Source organism: Pipistrellus hanaki, assembly GCF_964339955.1.
Source record: "Pipistrellus hanaki genome assembly, chromosome: 16".
Lineage (NCBI taxonomy): Eukaryota > Metazoa > Chordata > Mammalia > Chiroptera > Vespertilionidae > Pipistrellus > Pipistrellus hanaki.
The window spans coordinates 30,476,376-30,496,332 of record NC_140518.1 but is presented as its reverse complement, the minus strand read 5'-3'; the positions used below and the strand labels follow the sequence as shown (position 1 = coordinate 30,496,332).

The 19,957-nt window shown below is 42.0% G+C and overlaps 1 protein-coding gene across 3 annotated transcripts in view; it reads left to right on the top strand.

Annotated features, from left to right (window-relative positions):
- Positions 1 to 19,957, top strand: part of FAM222B (family with sequence similarity 222 member B) — a 53,784-nt gene that overhangs the window by 29,903 nt on the left and 3,924 nt on the right. For all 3 annotated transcript variants that reach the window (XM_084862970.1, XM_084862971.1, XM_084862969.1), the window contains exon 2: positions 11,468 to 11,589. In XM_084862970.1, coding sequence (XP_084719096.1) covers positions 11,508 to 11,589 — 82 coding nt within the window. In that variant the 5' untranslated portion in view covers positions 11,468 to 11,507. The remainder of the gene's footprint in view (positions 1 to 11,467; positions 11,590 to 19,957) is intronic.

The window sequence follows — 19,957 nt, the reverse complement described above, 5'->3', positions numbered from 1 at the left end:
AGCCTGCATCGGAGGTACATGCCCTTGAGCAGAATTGAACCTAAGACTCTTCAATTTGCAGGCCGATGCTCTATCCACTGAGACAAACCAGTTAGGGCTCATCATTCTTAATGAACAGTCATTGCTTTTGCTTCAGCTTTTCTAATGCTATGCCACTGTTGAACAAGTTCAATTTTGTTCACCTAAAATTGCCTTTCTTCAGACTTTATTAACCTATTCTGATGTCTGGAGTTCAGTGATAAAGCTATTTCCTCTTTTGTGTAACAGCTCTCTTATGACACCCTTATTTGAGATCATCATCTCTCACCTTTAAATTACTATAGCCAATTAACTGACTTTTGCCATTTCTCGTTTGTCTTTGACACATCCAAAAGATTTATTTAAAATAGACATCCAATCACGTTACTCTTCTTAAAAATCTGTCCCTATCTCTCCATGGCTTCAGGATGAAATCTGAAATTAGCTAATAATAGTTATAACTATCGTCATTGAGCATAGGCACTGTACTTAGCAATTTATAATTTCACTAGAGGCCCAGTGCACAAATCCGTGCACTGGTGGGGTCCCTCAGCCTGGACTGTACCCTCTCACAATCTGGGATCCCTGGGGGGAGATGTAGTAGTACGTGGAGCAGCAAGCGGCCAGGAGGAGCCCAAGCCCAGGCCAGCACCACACCACTCCCACTTATACCGGCCCCACTGCGCCTGCTGCTGATACGAGGTAAGTCCGCTGAGTGGCGTTTCCCATGTTGAACGTCTGCCCCCTGGTGATAAGTGCACATCATAATGACCAGTCAAATGGTCAAATAGTCGCTTAAGGTTTTATATATATTGATTTAATCATCACAATTACTCTGTAATGTGTTGGGGCTAACTTTTTGCTGATTAAATGGTCATAACATTGAGCTATTATTGTTCTAGTCTGTCCATCTACATATATAAAAGCTGAGACGACCGAACAGGCTGCGTGGGGTGATTAGGCCAGCAGGGGGGTTGTGTGTGTGTGTGTGTGTGGGGGGGAGACCAAATAGCAGGCTGCATGGTGTGACCAGGCTGGTAGAGTGGGGCAGTGAGGGGTGACCATGCCAGCAGGGGGATGCAGTTGGGGGCAAACAGGCTGGCAGGGCGGGCAGTTGGAGGTGACCAGGCCAGCAGGGGTGGCAGTTAGGGGCAATCAGGCAGGTAGGCAGTTAAGCAGTTAGGAGCCAGTTGTCCCAAATTGTGAGAGGGATGTTCTACTGCCAGTTTAGGCCCAATTCTAGGGATCGGGCCTAAATTGGCAGTTGGACATCCCCCATGGGATCTCTGATTGAAGAGGGTGCAGGCTGGGCTGAGACACCCCCCAGCCCACCCCCGTGCACAAATTTCATGCACGGGGTCTCTAGTCTAATATGAAATAAAAGGCTCTTTATAATTTGGCACATCAAACTCATCCTCCAGGTTTAGTACCAACATCCTACTCTCTATAACAGTCCACTTGTGATTCCCCAAACATGCCATTTAGTTTCACAACTAAAGGCTTTCATTTTGTTTGTTTTCTGTGCCTAGAGTGCCTATCCCACTCAATTTGTTAAATTCTTTTCTTCCCTTTTTTTCTTTCTATTTGTTAAATTCTTGCTTGCCTTCAGTGACCCATAATGTTGTCTCTCTTCTCTCTCACTGTACTCTGGAAGTATTAATTTTGTTATTTGAGTTTTCAAACAACTTAACTCACTTTTTCTTTTCTTTTGAATTTGTATTGATTTCAGAGAGGAAGGAAGGGAGAGGGAGAGGGAGGAGGGAGGGAGGGAGGGAGGGAAACAGAGAGAGAGAGAGAGAGAGAGAGAGAGAGAGAGAGAGGGAGAAACATTAATGATGAGAGGTTAAGCCCACATTCCGGGTATGTGCCTGTCTAAGAATTGAACTGTGACATCTTGGTTCGTAGGTCGACACTCAATCATTAAGCCACACTGCTTTTTTCTCTTTTACCTTGTGTCACCTCAGCGAGGTACCTGTCTTCTGCCCTCTTTACAGGTCACTTGTGATATAAAGACCACAAGACAAATGGTCTCCTTAGACTCCACAATACTCTTAGGAGTCGAAGTCTTTTGGTCTGTAGACACAGTTAAAAAGCAGAATTTGATACTAAATTTCAGGTAAAAGCGCACAGTTCTTGTCCAGAATTAAAAACAAATAATTTATACAGCAGGAATCTACTAACTCCAAAGTCAATTCAGAAGTGATTTTATCTTTGCTATTGAAACAGATCAACAATGCCATTTGCCTGTCTAAAATTAGAGGCCCTGGAATCTCTTAGAAGAAAGTAAATTATTTTATTTTTTTAATATTTTATTTTTTTACAGAGAGGAAGAGAGAGGGATAGAGAGTTAGAAACATCGATGAGAGAGAGTCACTGATCAGTTGCCTCTTGCACACCCCCTACTGCGGATGTGCCCGCAACCAAGGTACATGCCCTTGACCGGAATCGAACCTGGGACCCCTCAGTCCGCAGGCCGACGTTCTATCCACTGAGCCAAACTGGTTTCGGCGAAGAAAGTAAATTATTAATGTAATTTTAGTTACTGGCCTTGCATAATGTCTTTTTACTACCACATGCTGGTCGCACAGGGCACACCTAGTACATAGTATTAGGGTATGTAGATAAAGCCACATTACCTTATTTAGGGTGTCGAGAGGACATTTAACAATTCTCAGCAACCCACTGCCTTAATGGACTTGATTGTTAAAATTAATTTTTCTCTAAGGAAGCATTGCTTAATGATTTTCCTCCTGGCCCAACATTCTGGGCATTAGCTGGAATTGCTGAGTGATTTACAGTGGAGAGACCATGAAAACAATTTCTTATTTGTCCACAAATTTTAGCAGTTTCATTTGCAGATTGAAGGAGCAGGAAGTGTGGGCTCTTCACCAGTTGCAGTTTCCCTCTGATTAGAGTGTTAGTTCAATTATGCCCAATTAACTTTTATTACAGCTAGTGGTGATAATTACTTGCAAGTCAGTTTTTGGCCAGTTTATACCAAGACTGAAGTATGAACTTGATGGATTTTAGTAACCAGAATAACTGATACGTTTTATACCCTCCCTACACTGCAGTTGATTTCTTTTTCCATACCTCTTTTAGATAGGTCAAAGAATTATAAAAATTAACCTTAAGTTAAAACATATTGTTCTTTTGAAGAGCTGTATAGGATCATATTTTATTTTGTGTTTTATTGTTTAAAGTATTACAAATAGTAGTACATATGTCTCCCTTTCTTCCCCCACTGACCTTCCCCGGCCTTCCCTCCCCCCACATGCCTTCCCCCCCCCCCCCCCCTAGTGCCTTGCGTCCATTGGTTATGCTTATATGCATGCATACAGGTCCTTCGATTGATCTCTTACCTCCCCCCTCCCCCAATGCTCCCCAGCCTTCCCACTGTGATTTGTCAATCTGTTTGATGCTTCTCTGCCTCTGTATAATCTATTATCTATCTATATATTTTAATATATTTTATTGATATTTTACAGAGAGGAAGGGAGAGGAATAGAGAGTTACAAGCATCGATGAGAGAGAAACATCGATCAGCTGCTTCCTGCACATCCCCTACTGGGGATGTGCCCTCAACCAAGGTGGTGTCCCTCAGCCCAGCCTCTATCCTTTCCAATCTGGGACCCCTCGAGGGATGTCCGACTGCCCATTTAGGCCCCATCCCAGTAGGAATCTTCCTAACTTTCAATAGATTGAAGTTGATTTCAACTGGGACTGTTTTTAGATCTCCATGTGACTTGGTGCTGCTTTTATTTCAGATGCTCACCTCAGTGTCCTCTGTTGTTAGGCTTTCTTCCCAAGGACTGATCAATCTCCTGCAATTGTGTGGCAATGCATTTTCAGAGCCTGTTTTTGTTAGTATTTATTTAAAGTAAGAAAAGAAAATTCATGGCTGCTTGGAGAAGAGCCATAATATACTTGGTCCTCCTCTAAAACTTCTGTGGTCGCACTAAATAGGAAAGAAGAGGAAAGGATAAGTGATAAATATCATCCTTATACTTCAAAGCTCTTGATTGATTGTTACTGAAAACCTTTCTGCTGTTGAATAACCAAGAACCTGCCCGCCAGCTGCTGTTGGTGTGAAATGGAGAAGCTAGTTATAGTTGATGCTTTTCAGGAAGTCTGGAGATAAAGCTTATGATGTTATTTGAAACTTTTTGAATAGTAAGAGAAAAAGAGTGTCAAACTCCACTACACTCCAGAAGATACAACGAGGCTTTCCTTTATAGTATAGGGGAATTTGCATGGCACTTGCTTAGTCTCAGGATGTGTTTATTTTTAAAATATATTTTTATTGATTTCAGAGAGAAATGGTTAGGGAGAGAGAGGTAGAAACTTCAATGATGAGAGAGAATCATTGATCAGCTGCTTCCTTGCATGCCCCACACTGGGGATCAAGCCGGCAACCTGCGCATGTTCCCTGACTAGGAATCAAACAATGACCTCCTGATTCAGAGGTCAACACTCAATCATTGAGCCATACCAGTGTGTTTAGAAAGAAGGGACTTTAAAAACTTAAATCATGAACATTAATGTAATTAAGACATTAGTGAATATTAGACCTAAGAAAGGATAATCATTAATAGCGCCTTCTTCAGGATAGACATTTCTTTTGAAACCTTTCTAAAGGTGAAATTCACCATCTTTAAAGTAAGAGGATTGTGCTAATGCCACTCAGTAGAAGCATTGCCAGAGCAAAGTGGAGGTTGGGAGAAAATTTGAAGTATAGGCACTGGAGAAAATGTTATTCAGCTACATGTTGAAAAGAAACTGGAAATTATTTATTTCTCTCTGAAATTAAATTCTCAGACCATCCCCCTTCAGATGTTGCCAGTTATACTAGTAACAATCCTTTATTGCAAAAAGAACCCAGTTCAAAATCACACATTGTATTTATTTGTTGTGTCTTCTTGGTCTCCTTCAATTTGTGGCATGTTTTTAACTGGGAGGTAAGTCTCCGCTGCAGAGGCCTCTTGTGGGAAGCATTGGTTTCCAGCCCCACATCAGACACCCAGCCCAGGTTCCAGAGCGAGGAAGAGAAGTCCCAGTAACTTCGGCCTGTAAAAACCAGCAGGGATTGTAGCTGAGTGACAAGGAGGCTGCTGGAGTCCCAGACAGTTCTTCGTAAAGGGCCAGCACATGAACGTATACAGCCCTGCTCCCCTGAGCTCCAGCACTGTGCGTCAACGTTGTGGAACTAGGACATATTGGGGGGAACTGGATTGTGTGGAATCGGGGCAGGAACTCAGGGTTGGCTTTCTCCTAGACTGGGGTGCTTGCAGGGGTCATTATTCCTATTCTGGGACCGCTCATGTCACAGAGCTGACTAGCAGCCATATCTGTGAGTTTCCATTAGTCTGGCTCACACTGTTTGTTCCATTCTGGTGATTCCCTGAAATCCCACCTCATCCTGTTTGCAGCCCCACCCAAGATGTTGGCAGTGGCTTTTCGAGCCTGCCTTGCTTGGCCCCACCTGGGACACTTCCATGTCCAATTACAAGTAGCAGTCATCTTCAGATCGCTCTGTAGCTCCTGCCTGGTGGCCCCAGGCAGTGGCTGACTTTGCACTTCCTGGGAGGCCCCAGAGCCAGTGTACCCAGTGGACAGTTCAGACCATAGCAGATTACAACTCTATATTTCCACAAACGACACACTGAAGGGGCAGATTCAGTGAGCACTAAAAGCCCACTGAAGCAAGTCATGCTCCATAGGGTTGTCTCCTGTACCACAGCTCTTTCGTTATAATTGCAGCTAGTCCTCAGCCAATTCTCCTGAGGTCAACTCCTCCCAGTGATACCAACAGCAATCAAGGCTCAACTACAATAAGACTGTGCACATAGCCAGGCTAGAGTACCCAGCTCAGTGACTGGGGAGGCTGAGCCACAGGATACCTACTACACAAGGCCAATTTACCAATTCCAGAACACAAGCAGCTCTACCTAGTACGTAGAAACAAACACAACGAAGCAGCCAAAATGCAGACAAAGAAACATGTCACAAATGAAAGAACTGAAGAAATCTCCAGAAAAAAATAAGTAAATGAAATGTAAGCAAGAAAACGACTGGATACAGCGTTCAAAACTATGGTTATAAATTTGCTCAATGATCTTTTTTTTTTTTTTAAATATATTTTTATTGATTTTTTACAGAGAGGAAGGGAGAGAAATAGAGAGCTAGAAATGTCAATGAGAGAGAAACATCGACCAGCTGCCTCTTACACACCCCCTACTGGGGATGTGCCCACAACCAACATACATGCCCCTGACCAGAATCAAACCTGGGACCTTTTAGTCCGCAGACCGATGCTCTACCACTGAGCCAAACCGGTTTCGGCTCAATGATCTTAATGAGAGCTTCAAGGGACTTAGACTTTCAAGCATCTTAGTGAGAATTTCAAATACATGAGAAAGGAACAGTTAGAAATTAACCATGCACTAATTGAAATAAAGAATAATTTACAGCAATTCAACAGTAGAATAGAGGATTCCGAAAATCAAATCTGCAATTTGGAATATAAGGAAGCAAAAGACACCCACCAGAAGAGCAAAAAGAGTAAAAAAAAAAAAGGGGGGGGGGGGGCGGAGCAAAAAGAAAAAAGAATCCAAAAACATGAAAACAGTGCAAGGAGCCTCTGGGACAACTTCAAGTGTACCAACATTCGCATTATGGGGATGCCAAAAGGAAAGATTATCCAGCAAAACTCTCATTTTGACTTAAAGGTCAGTTAAAAAGCTCCACAGACAAGAAAAAGCTAAAGGAGTTTATGGCCAACAAACCAGTATTACATTAAATGTTGAAGGGTATTCTTTAAGAAGAGGAAGAAGTAAAATATAAAATATGAGCAATAAAATGGCAATAAATACATATCTATCAGCAATTGAATCTAAAAATAAAAATAAGGAATCTAATGAACAAAATTAACTGATGAATAAAATAGAATCAGAGGCATGGAATCTCAGAGAGTGGGGTTGGGGAGCAGGAAGAGATTAACCAAAGATCTTATATACATACTCGAAGCCCATTGCATGAAAATTCATGAAAATCTTTGGTGTGTTAATTTGCATACTCATTCCTGATTGGCTGGTGGGTGTCATGGGGTATAGTTGATTTACATATTGCTCTTTTATTAGTGTAGATATGCATTACCTATGGACCTAGACAATAGGGTGGTGAAAGCCTGGGGTAGGGTGGAACCCGGGTAGAGGGGTAAAATGGGAGGGGCATCTTAGATTTGATAGATTGGGAAAGTGATAGTCAACATTTAAATAATGTTCACTACCTGGCTAGTACCAGTATCCTAAGCACTTGATTATATTAACATTAAACCTATTGAATCCTTACAATTCCAGGAAGCAGGCACATTTTTGTAGATGAAATTAAGTGTCTTGCTGAAACCGGTTTGGCTCAGTGGTAGAGCATTGGTCTTCGGACTGAAAGGTCCCAAGGTCCCAGATTCGATTCTGATCAAGGGCATGTACATTGGTTGCGGGCACATCCCTGGTGGGGGGTGTGCAGGAGGCAGCTGGTCAACGTTTCTCTCTCATCAATGTTTCTAGCTCTCTATCTGTCTCCCTTCCTCTCTGTAAAAAATTAACAAAATTTATTAAAAGAAAGAAATTAAGTGTCTTTCCCAAGTCACACAGCTAGTAAGTAGCAGAGCTGTGATTAAAATCCAAAGTCTTATCTTTACCACTTTGATATAGTTCTCTTGTTAATCCAGATTCCTAAAGGTAATTTGAGCTCCAGTTGACATTTGTCTTTATAGGCATTCCTCAGGTTCAGTTCCAGACCACAGCAATAAAGCAAGTATCACAAAAAAGTAAATTGCATGTATTTTTTTTGTTTTCTAATGCATATAAAACTTATGCTTACATTATACTGTAGGCTGTTAAGTATACAATAATAGCATTATGTCTAAAAAATGTATATACTTCAATTTAAAAATACTTTATTGCTAAAAAGTGCCAACCATTATTTGAACCTGTTGGAAAATGGCACTAATAAACTTGCTTAATGCAGGGTTGCCACAAATCTTCAAAAAAATTTTTTTTAGTTTATTTTAGAGAGGAAGAGAGGGGGAGAGAAACATCAATGTGAGAAAGAAATATTGATTGGCTGCCTCCTGCATGCCCCCTACTGGGTATTGAGCCTGTAACCCAGGCTATGTGCCCTACCCAGGAATGAAACCTCAACCTCTGGGTGCACAGGAGGTCGCCCAACTAACTGAGCCACATCAGCCAGGGCCAAATCTTTGATTTGTTGGGGGAGGAGGGGAATATCTGTGAGCCAAAGTAGAGCAAAGTGCAATAAAAGTATGTTTATCTGTGGATTTTCCCCTTTGGAAAACTCAATGATTTGCCCTTGCTATCCAGTGTTACTTCTTTGGCTCTGTTGGTTTTATGTTAAAGAAATGAAAACTAGCCCTAACCGTTTTGGCTCAGTGGATAGAGCATCGGCCTGTGGACTGAAGGGTCTTGAGTTCGATTCCTGTCAGGGGCATGTACCTTGGTTGTGGGCACATTCCCGGTGGGGAATGTGCAGGAGGCAGCTGATCAATGATTCTCTCTGATGTTTCTGGCTCTCTGTCCCTCTCCCTTCCTCTCTGTAAAAATCAATAAAATATATATTTTTTAAAAGAAACGAAAGCTAATTCGAATATTATCGTAAACTAGATACAGTAGTCAGTCTCTTGTTTAAGAGGTAGCTTATAGATGACTATCATCGATGTTTGCACACATCAAAATTTAATACATATAAAAGAGATTATGGTGGTCAATTATAGATTGGTTCCTTCTAAAAATTACAGGGAGAGAGTGTTACTTGCAAGACTGCTGAGTGAATGTATTTGTACTTTCATCATTACAGCATCAGTTATCCGGATGAAGTACAAGGCCTGGCGGTGGGAGTGTGCTCCGCTCCTTCAAGGACCTGCAAGGAGAACACTGTGGCTAGAAACAATCAGCAAGAGGGGATGGGGGTTAGAAGATAAGGTCAGAGCCCTAGCCAGTTTGGCTCAATGGATAGTGTGTCGGTGTGTGGACCAAAGGGTTTGATTCTGGTCAAGGGCAGGTACCTTGGTTGCAGGGTCCTCCCCAGCCTGGGTACCAGTCAAGACTCGTGCAACTAATTGATGTGTTTCACATCGATGTTTCTCTCTGTCTTTCCTTCTCTCTTTCACTCTCCCTAAAAATCAATGGAAAAATATTCTCTGGTGAGGATTAATCAAAACAAACAAAAAAAGCCAAAACCGGTTTGGCTCAGTGGATAGAGCATCAGCCTGCAGACTGAAAGGTCCCGGGTTTGATTCCGGTCAAGGGCAAGTACCTTGGTTGCGGGCACATCCCTAGTAGGGGGTGTGCAAGAGGCAGCTGATCGATGATTCTCTCTCATCGATGTTTCTAACTCTCTATCCCTCTCTCTTCCTCTCTGTAAAAAATCAATAAAATATATTTTTTTAAAAAGAAGAAGATGAGGTCAGAGAGGTAGGATTATGGAAGGCCTTATGGGCATGTTAGGATTTTGTATTTCTACAAAACGGGAAGTTATTAGAGATTTTTGAGCTAATAAGATTTCCAATTTAAAAAACTAATTACTCTGGCTGCTGTGTGGAGAATAGATTGGGTTACAGGAGCAAGTGGGGGTGGGTGGACAGGGACTATGCAGAAGACTATTGTATTGTAGTCCAGGCTACAGATGATGAGATGACATATGAAATTATTACCTATTCCAAGAAAGGTTGAGAGACCTAATTAAGAAAACATCACTAGAGTCCTTCATACAGCCCATTTCACAATATTAGTCTCTAGTATTTGTTAATTCCCTTTCCTTGGAGTTTGCGTTCAGCTACATTAGAACCAGAGGGGACAGGTTATTAGGTAGAGATCAGCATTCACAAGGAGTGGGGTTCTGAGCACCACAGTCATTTGATCCCAACAGGAGACTTTATTCTTGGCATACTGTTCATTCTGTTATCCTACCTACCAGAGGCCTGAAAAGACTGAATCTGTGCCAGAACTCCGGGCGGCTCTGTTCTCATTGAGGCATTCAATCTTTAGTTCTTTCTGCAGTTGCTATCTTAGCCACAGTGAGCAGCCTCTTTTACAAAGTATCTTTTCAGCTACCTGGACTTGCAAGCTGGAGCTCTCTGATACTCATCATGTCAGGGTAATTCCACATACCTGAGAGGGCCCTCTAAGAAAAAGAAGAGCTTTTGTGATCTTTGGTTAACATTTGAGCTTTTCCTCCACATATTATGATGTAAATAAAGCCTTAACATGTCATCTTGACTTCTCGGTTTTTCAGTATGAGAAAAAATTTCATGTGTGTTAGTACATTATACTTCTTTGGAAAAAACTTGGTCCTTGGTATACAAGTAACTTGCTTAGCATTGTTGACAAGGTTTCCTTCCCTACTCAATGTTTGTTTGCTTGAGTTGTGTATATCTTATTGGTAGACAGCACTGATGAAACAATGCCATCTTGACATAATGTCAGGATTGCCTGCCCTCCTGCCGCCTACTACTTCCTTAATTTCCTTGGGGTGCAGTACAATTTTGGGGTATGGTGGGGTGTGGTGCAGGAGGTCTAATTGTGTCACAGGCAATAGGAAAGGTGAATCACCAGAAACTTACAAACAGAATTTGCTTTAACAGTAGTTAATTGTGTCTCCTAGGATATTTTGCTTTCTCTTCCTTTTAAAAGTGAGTTCAGGTTACTGGAGTGTCACAGTGAAAATTTGGATGCTTTTGCAACTCAAGTACTATACTGCCTCTGGAAATGACTGACTACCCCGGCTCCAAACCAACCATGTACATAGACTATGCCAGGCCCTATGAGGACAAGGAACACTGTTCTATTTTCAGAGAGAAATCATTTTCCCCTTCACCTCAGTAAGAATGTGCCCTAGCCTTGCTGCTCCCTTCTTAGCTGGGACACAGATGAAAGCCAGCGTGCCATTCATTTGGCAGCCCTGTGGGCCTTTCCAAAAGCCCATGATAGAGACAACCTACAGGAAATGGAAATACTAAATGAGTGCATCTAAAGCTTGTAAGCATAAAAGACCTTACAACCTAAACCGGTTTGGCTCAGTGGATAGAGCGTCAGCCTGTGGACTGAAGGGTCCCAGGTTCGATTCAGGTCAGGGCATGTACCTTGGTTGGGGCACATCCCCAGTGTCTGTACTTTTCATTTAATTATGTGAATAGGTAGATTTTCTTTTCCCCACTCACTCATCTGTGCTGACTGAAATATTTTATCCTTAGTAATAGTTTGGAGCAAATTGTTGCTTCAGATAAGAACATAGATATATTTTCTGCCAACATGCTAATTAAATTGCTTATCTATCTAAACTTGGGCCTGTGCTACTCATATCAGATATCCCTGGTATCTTCCTTGAGTGAGTTGCCTTGTGTTCCATGACCTTGTTTTTTTGTTCATTTCAGTGTGAGTGACTGCCCCATGTTGTGTTGATGCCGGTCTGCCATGCTAGCCTGTCTACCAGGGCCAGGTGACCTGTCCTTTCAGCTTCTTTCTCACACGCAGATGAACACTGGACTTCAGAAATGTGAGTAATCTGGATCCCAGGGAAGAATGTGATCCTTTATTTTGACCCTACATTTGAGCTGTTGCAGAGGGGTACATTGACTGTGGACTTTGATATCTTCAAGATATCCTGCAATACAGACAAAAGAAAGCAATTGCAAAAACTTGTCAGCAATGTGAGATACCTTTGATCAGAGAGATCCTCTAAAATACTAGAATTTCCCAGTGTATATAGCATCTTAATTTTAATTGTTGCTGATATCTCTCTTGCGCTATAAGGAATTTTGCAGGAGATATATAATCACCCTTTAAAAAAAAGTATCTCAAATTGAATCCCCATGAGGAATTGAATGAAAATACACAGTTCCTATTAATTATTATATCTCAGAAACAAACTATTTACATTGTTCTGTTGTTTTGAGCTCTCTGAGTACTCTCTACCATGGAAACAGACAATTCCCTTTGGCTTTGCTGTCTGCCTTCTGAGCCAGTGACCTCAGTTCGCAGCAAGTAAAGCAGCTTCGGCCTTCAGAGGGATAAAGAGCTAGCTCTCTCAGTCTTTTTGGTATATTCCTGCTAATATACTTGATTGAGCTTTTGAGAATTGTGTGTTAGATTTTTGTCTCAAATTGGCTGGAATTGGGGCTTTGTACTTCATGCTTTCCCAGATTACTACCTTCTATCCTTGAACTGCAGAATGTGCAAGGAATTATTCTATTCCTGGCTCATTACCATGTACAGCATCTTCAAGTGTCAAAATGGCCCTAAACTTGGAATAGACTTTCCTTTTAGAGCAAAAAGGGGAAATCAATGAAACATCTACACTTCCCCTTTAATAGAAAAGGTGCTTCAGCATCTTACCTGAATCCTTTATGATAGGGTTCTGTACAGGGCCAGATAGCAAATGTTTTAGGCTTTGTGGGCCGTGGTCTTTGTTGCACCTACTCAGCTCTGCTATTGTAGGGCAAAGGTAGCTTTAGACAATATGTAAACAATGCATGAGACTGTGTTCCAGTAAAACTTAATTAAAAACAGCAGCTGGATTTTGGCCCACAGACTATAGTTTACTGACCCTGCTCTATGAGATCATCTTCAGAAGTTAAAATAATCTAGCTTCTGACTTCCTTTCTTTGAGGGAGAGTAAGACTCAGAGCCTGGCTAGGTCTAGATTTGGCCAATGAATCCAACTTGTATAATGACAAAACTGAAGGTAACTGTCTTTCTTCTGCAATAGGCAAGCTCTGCTATGCCAGCTTTCCCCCCAGCCTTTCTCTTCATAAGTGATGACGGGTGAAGTTGTATGTGTGCTCCCTGGCCACCCAAATCTCCATGCTTACTGCATTGTGACTGGTTATGGGTTCCAGAGAACACACTGGAAAGGAGATATACTTGGAAGCATACAATAAGATGATAAAGAGCAGTTCACTGTCTTCTATATTTCTTAGCTTACGTTGACAGCTTCACCTAGAGATGTGATATCAAGGGATGAGCCATTTGGGAGGAAAGGCAAATTGGCAGCTTTATCTTGGATGCCGACATTGAGATCTCCACTTTTCTTTTTCCTCAAAGAAGCTCCTAAGTAGCCTCTGCCAACCACTGTCCCTAGTCTATATTGGAGAATTGAGTTATCCTTCTTTCCTGGTTTCAGACTCACCAGTCCACTTGGGGGACAGTGTATTTTAATTTCTTTGACTCTCTTGTTGCTATCCTTAATTAAATCCACACCTTTGCAGAGGAGAAATCCTATTGGTATTTTTAAGCCTGCTTGCTTTCTTCTCCCATCTCCCAAAAGGTATTTTTAAAAAAAGAAAAATCTTGACTCATAGCTGTTAGTGTTAAATATTTACAGTTAAGGTGAGATAGAGCATAAGCTGTCTTCTTTAGGAACCAACAACTAAAGAGCTGCTTAGAACCCAAGCTTACCAGTTATAGAAACCTTAAAACCAGTTTGTGACTTGTAATTCAGCTTTTCCCTACACCCATTCTTAGAAGGGTCTTCTAAGTTCCTAGAAACCCAGAGCTTGATATCTGGAGGGGTGGGGATGAGATACGGATGTTGATAGCTTACTGTGCTTTATGTTGTAAGAGTCAGCTCAAGGCAAGAGAATTGGATCAGGAGTCAGGATATGTGGCTTCTTGGCCAGCACTATAAGTCACCTGGCTAATCACTTTTCCCCAGGTTTGAGTCACCACATGTATAGATATAGTCACAGGATTGATTCCTTCTAACTCCACATTTTCTCTTCTCCCCTTCCTGTTCGGTGTGTGTAGGAGAATGTAATGTGTTTCCCATCCTAGATGTATAATTTGCCATAGGGAAGGCTGGATTAAAGAAGTCTTGGTTTGGTGTGGTCCTGTACTTGGTAGAGGACCAGAGTTAGGGTTAGATGGAGGCCTTCCTAGAGCTTTTCTAGATTATATATATTCCGTGATGTTACTTGATTTGAGAGTTCTAATCATTTTGGAATTCTGTACTTAGAAATTTGTTTTCTTTTGACCCATCTTCTCCTAATCACCCAGAAAAAATGTGTTTTTAAACATTTAAAAAAAATATATTTTATTGACTTTTTACAGAGAGAGGGAAAGAGAGCTAGAAACATCTATGAGAGAAACATTGACCAGCTGCCTCCTGCACACCCCCCACCAGGGATGTGCCCGCAACCAAGGTACATGCCCTTGACCAGAATCGAACCCGGGATCCTTCAGTCCGCCGGCCGACACTCTATCCACTGAGATAAACCGATTTCAGCGAACATTTTTTTTTATTAACTCCAAGCTCAGTTTATGGTCAGGTATATAGTAGTGGCTCAATAATACTTTTGGATGAATGGCTGAAATGATCAAAAGACCTTGGTTTGCCCTAGCCAGTTTGGCTCAGTGGATAGAGCGTCAACCTGCAGACTGAAGGACCCCAAGTTCGATTCTGGTCAAGGTCACATGCCTGGGTTGTGGTCTCTATCCCCAGTGTGGAGTGTGCAGGAGGCAGCCGATCGATGATTCAGTCATCATTGATGTTTCTATCCCTCTCCCTCTCTCTTCCTCTCTATAATCAATAAAAAAATATATATATATATATATATATATATATATATATATATATATTTTTTTTTTTTTTTAAAAAGACCTTGGTTTTCAAATCGTCTTTTAGATAATAATTTTGACCTATTTTATTGCAGTTTTGGAGCTGGAACAAATGTCAAAGTTCTTTTACTGCTTCATAGTATGTCTATCTGCCCCCTTGTGGAAGGGTCTGGAAATTGTTAATTGGCCCAAATGATTGAAAAAACTCATAGAAATAACAGCAATATTAACTAATATCTGTTCATCTGTTGAGTTGCTAACCATGTGCCAGGTACTATTTTGAGGGTTTTTTGTTGTTGTTGTTGTTGTTGTTGTTGTTGTTTTAAATCAATCTTTATTGTTCATATTATTACAAAGGTTCCTCATTTCTTCCCCCCTCCACCAGGTTCCCACCCCACCCTCCGCCCCCTCCCCATTCCCCATTGTCTTCATCCATAGGTGCACAGTTTATGTTCAGTCTCTTCCTCCCTCCCTTTCCCAGATAGTAAATCCCTTTTCAGATAGTAAATCAGTTACTTAGCATTTTCTCATATCAATAATACCTCCACATGCCCAATGATACACTTCACACAAAAGACATTTCCAAATAGGTCAACCAGCCTCATCCAGGCCCCACCCAAGGCACTCACAGATCAACACCCCAGCGCTATACTAACTCAACACATCCAGATCTAAGCCTTCATCACTTGATTCAGCAGACCCTCAAGTTCCCTATTTTGAGTTTTTTATTTTTATTTTATTTTATTTTTTCCATCACCATAAATCTCCTCTATTCCTTCTTCCAACTCCACTCACTCCCCTCCTACAGTCACCACACTGTTGAGCATTTTTAAAATATATATACATTTTTTAAATACTTTTTATTGATTTCAGAGATGAAGGGAGAGGGATAGAGAGATAGAAACATCAACGATGAGAGATAATCATTGATCAACTGCCTCCTGCACACCCTCTACTGAGGATTGAGCCCACAACCCAGGCATATTCTCTTGACCGGAATTGAACCGGAGACCCTTCAGTCCACAGGCTGACACTCTATCCATTGAACCAAATCGGCTAGGGCCTATTGAGTATTTTTATGTTTTTTAAAATATATTTCTATTGATTTCAGAGAGGAAGGGAGAGGGAGGGAAAGATAGAAACATCAATGATGAAAGAGAATAATGGATCAGCTTCCTTCTGCACGCCCCACACTGGGAACCGAGCCCACAACCCAGGCACGTGCCCCTGACCAAAATCAAACCAGGACCCTCAGTCCACAGGCCGATGCTCTATTCACAGAGCCAAACCGGCTAGGGTCTGTTGAGTATTTTTATATATGTTGTTATTCATTCCTCAATAATTCTGTATGGGAGACACTCTTATCTTTCTTTTAAGGATGAGGCACAGAGTGTTTGCCACTTGCCAACATGACATTACAGTTCAGCGATGGGGCTAGAACTCACACTTGGGTCAGGTTCCAAAGCTTGTATTAGAAATATACTGCTTGTGCCACTCCACCTATAGATAGAGGTTTCTGCTGTATATGCCACCCTTGTCATCTGACCTTCAAAATAGGATACATAGGGAGGTCCCTGTGGGGAGGCTGTATTCGAGCAGATTTCCCCCGAGTCCCAAGAACAGACAAAAGTGCTTTCGGCTACACTTAACTCTCAGACACAAGTCCAGGGTGTCCTGCAGTTGGAGCTTCCTTTGTCAGGTTACTTTGTCCTATATTTGGACAGACTTAGCCAAAACTGATATCCTTGAATGATAAATATCGACAGTCATTGTTCCTGTCCACAGATTATTTTCCCATTCATTGGATCTCTTGATCTTAGTAATCCTCTGAAGCAGGACAGTAGATATCATATACCTTTTTGTTATAAATGAGGAATGACCTGAGACTGGGTAGTTAGATGATAAAGTCAGTAGTTGAATCTGGATCTCTCTTTTTTTCTAACCACATATTCCCTACTCTTTATACCGCCTCATGTTTGATTAATGACTCAGTTGGCATTTGATATATAAATAATTTGCTTACAAAGCTGTGGTATCTATGTTAGCTGTGCACAGTGATGTTATAGAAAAAAGAGAGACTTCAGGATGCCTGTGTGTGAGGACTGAGATAAAAAATATTGACAGCTGGCTGGAGTGGCTCGGTGGTTGAGCGTCAACATATGAACCAGGAATTGATGGTTCAATTCCCAGTTAGGGCATATGCCTGGGTTGTGGGCTCAATCCCAGTATGTGGTGTGCAGGAAGCAGCCAATCAATTATTCCCTCCCATCATTGATGTTTTCTTTCTCTCCCTCTCCCTTTCTCTCTGAAATCAATTTAAAAATTTTTATTTTTAAAAAGTATTGTAAAGAACTTGACCTTATTTATTTATTTATTATTATTATTATTATTATTATTATTATTATTTTAGAACTTGACCTTTTTTAAAGGGCTGGGCTTAAGTCTGATAAGTGAAGTGGTTGGTACTGAATTCCCAGAATATGGCCTCTTGTCCAATATTCTCATCTCATCCTTGAGATTCTTCCTTAATAAAAATACTATAGCCTGTGTCTCCCGTCCCCTCCATCCATTACTTCCCTTTAATTCTTGTCCCTTTATTTGACTACCCTCATCACTGCTGCCACCATCAGTGGAGGCAGGACAAGAAGAACTAATTAGCCTTGACCTGTGGGGGGAAAAACTAATCAATGTCAGTGTCATACTCCTGAATGCGTCCCTTCTGCCTCTGCTAAAAAAACAACAACCTGAGAGTTGGTACTGACTTGAAAAAAGGAACTCTATTGATCTCCGGTCAGGGTACATACAAGAACCAACCAATGAATGCATGAATAAGTGGAACAAATCTATGGCTTGTGCCCTCTCTCTTCATCTTCTTCCTTTTTCCTTCTTTCTTCTTCTCCCTCGCTCCCCCCTCCACCCCACCTTCCTCTCTCTCTCTCTCTCTCAAAATAAATAAATAAAATTTAAGAAGGAACTCTGTTATTCAACAAGCCTAACTGTATTCCTCTCTCTTGGCCTTCAAGGAGAACAGCCCACTAACATGGAGGAGAACCCAGGGCAGACCCTTATTTCCTGTCTGAACTAAAACTCAATAGCTTCAAACTCCCATTCCTCAGCCCATTTGTTCAGTCAGGCAGTCCCCATACTGATGGCACTTAACAAGTATTTGCTACGTATCTGCTCTAGCTAAGACACTGAGCTAGGAGTGTTACATGATTTTGACCAGTCAGACAGACACCTAAGTCCAGTGGCTGACCAGGCCAGTTTCTGATGGAATTCTGGTACCTTGAGTTTAGGAACTATCTCTCAGTGATTCTAGGCTTTTTTATTTTATTTTTTTATTTTTTTGTCTTATTGTCAAGGAGAATGTAAGAAGGGTCAGAAAATGTCTCCACTTTATGGAGACTGAAGCCCATTAGCATTTGTACGTCTATAGATGCAATTAAATTCAAAATATCATGGAGTGTTTAGATAGTTTCTGTTTTGAACGCGTGGCAGTTAAGGGAGAGTGGCCTACAAAAAGCAGAACTCAAACTCTGCTCTCAGAGCTTTGACCCTCCTCAGCAGCTAGTGCTGCCTAGTGGATGGGTACGATTTCTGAGCCTCTCTGCCTTCCTCTCCTTCCTACCCCAGTTGTCACCATCACCTTCACCATTTTAAGATGTTACAGACATTTCCTTTATGAGTAGAGCATTTATTTGGTAAATAGGGCAGATCCTTAAATTTGTTTACCTATCTACTAAGTTCAAGGCATTATTCCAGTATTTGAAAGCATTAAGCCTTTTCCTTTCTGTACTCTTTTTGCTAAGTTCTACATTCTTGAGTGTGGACCTGAATTATCTGCCCATCCTAGACTTGAGCTTTCTTTTTCTGCTTCCAAGAACAGCAGTTTCTAAGCAGTTGCTGCCAACTAACCAGCAATGCCACCAAAGGATGGCAGCTGTGCCCTCATCTTTAGCACACTCACTAGCCTACTTCTCTTCCAGTTGATACCCAGTGACATGATTTTCAAATAAGGTCTCCTTGAGCCAAGCCAGCTGAAGTCACAAGCCCAGCATTCAGTCAGCCTAGTCCCTGCTCTGTATGGCTGCCTTACACAAGAGGAGGAAGTAGGGAGGGAGTCTGCTCACTGAGCCTCGGTTCCCAGCCAAGCCCCCTTCCTTCGCTTTGGGCAGTTTGTGTACTTAGTCACTCAGCAAGCCTTTATTAAGCACCTTCTGTGTAAACTCAGGGAGATCCTCCCTCAGAGTCGGGGATAACAGAGCAGAGACCCCTTGCAGGAGCCTGGCATCCTGAAAGAGCTCTTGTTCTCAGAACCTTTTCCTTTTTGACTGGAAGCACAACATCCGCTGGAGCCCCCTGATGGGAGGCAACTGGAGATGGGAACAAAGAGACTGTTAACATTAATGAGGCGCATTGAATGAGTAATTCTGCAGTCTCCAAAGGAAGTCAGATTTTTCCTCTTTCATTTTGGAAAGTGACAGCTGACAAGGGCCAATACAGACTATTTTTGGCTCTCAGGACTTAAAAGATTCTCTGAATCCTTTCTTCTCAAATTCCCTTTCTGCTGCCCTGTCATTATTGTCACCCCCCTCAAGGAAGTAAAGCCTTTTGATCTTTACCAATCAGGCTGAAAGTAGGCTGTAAACAAAAGTGAACTTGTGACATGGGATGGGAGAGTGATGTTGGCAGCTTATTCCTCTGCTCCTAAAAAAGAAGCATCCTGTCTACTGTGCCAGGATGCCCACCCAATGGGCATGATGCCCCAGCTGCCAGTGCTAAGGAGAAAGCTGATGCCTCACTGGCCACTGCAGATGGAAGAGTAGTCACTCTGGCTGCCCTCTTTACCAGGATGTCCTGGGGAAAGGGACTGAGGGCTCTCACAAGCAGCTCTGCTTAGAATCCGCAATACCCAGGCCAGCACGGGCTGGTAGGAACTTGGAGAGAGCTCAGTGTTGAAGAACAACTCTGTGAGAATTGGCCAGCTTCTGTCTCTGCCAGATACTGGACTTTGGAAAGTTGCTCTGCTATTTCTGTCTTTAGTGATGTCATTTGTAAAACAAGCATCATGATAGTCCCTGCTTTCTAAAGCAGTAGCAAGTATTCGTTGAGATAGCCTGACACTTAGCACAAGGCCTGGCCCATTATAAGTTCTGATGGGGCCTGAGGCTGGGTCTGACTCGAAGGCTAGGGAGACAACTTAGCCCCTCCCCTCCCCACCTTTTACACCCTCAAAAGGGGAATCTAGAAGGCTGGTTGGCTTGGCACTGATGAGCTCCCTCTCCTTCTTTGCTCTCCTTCCCCTTCTC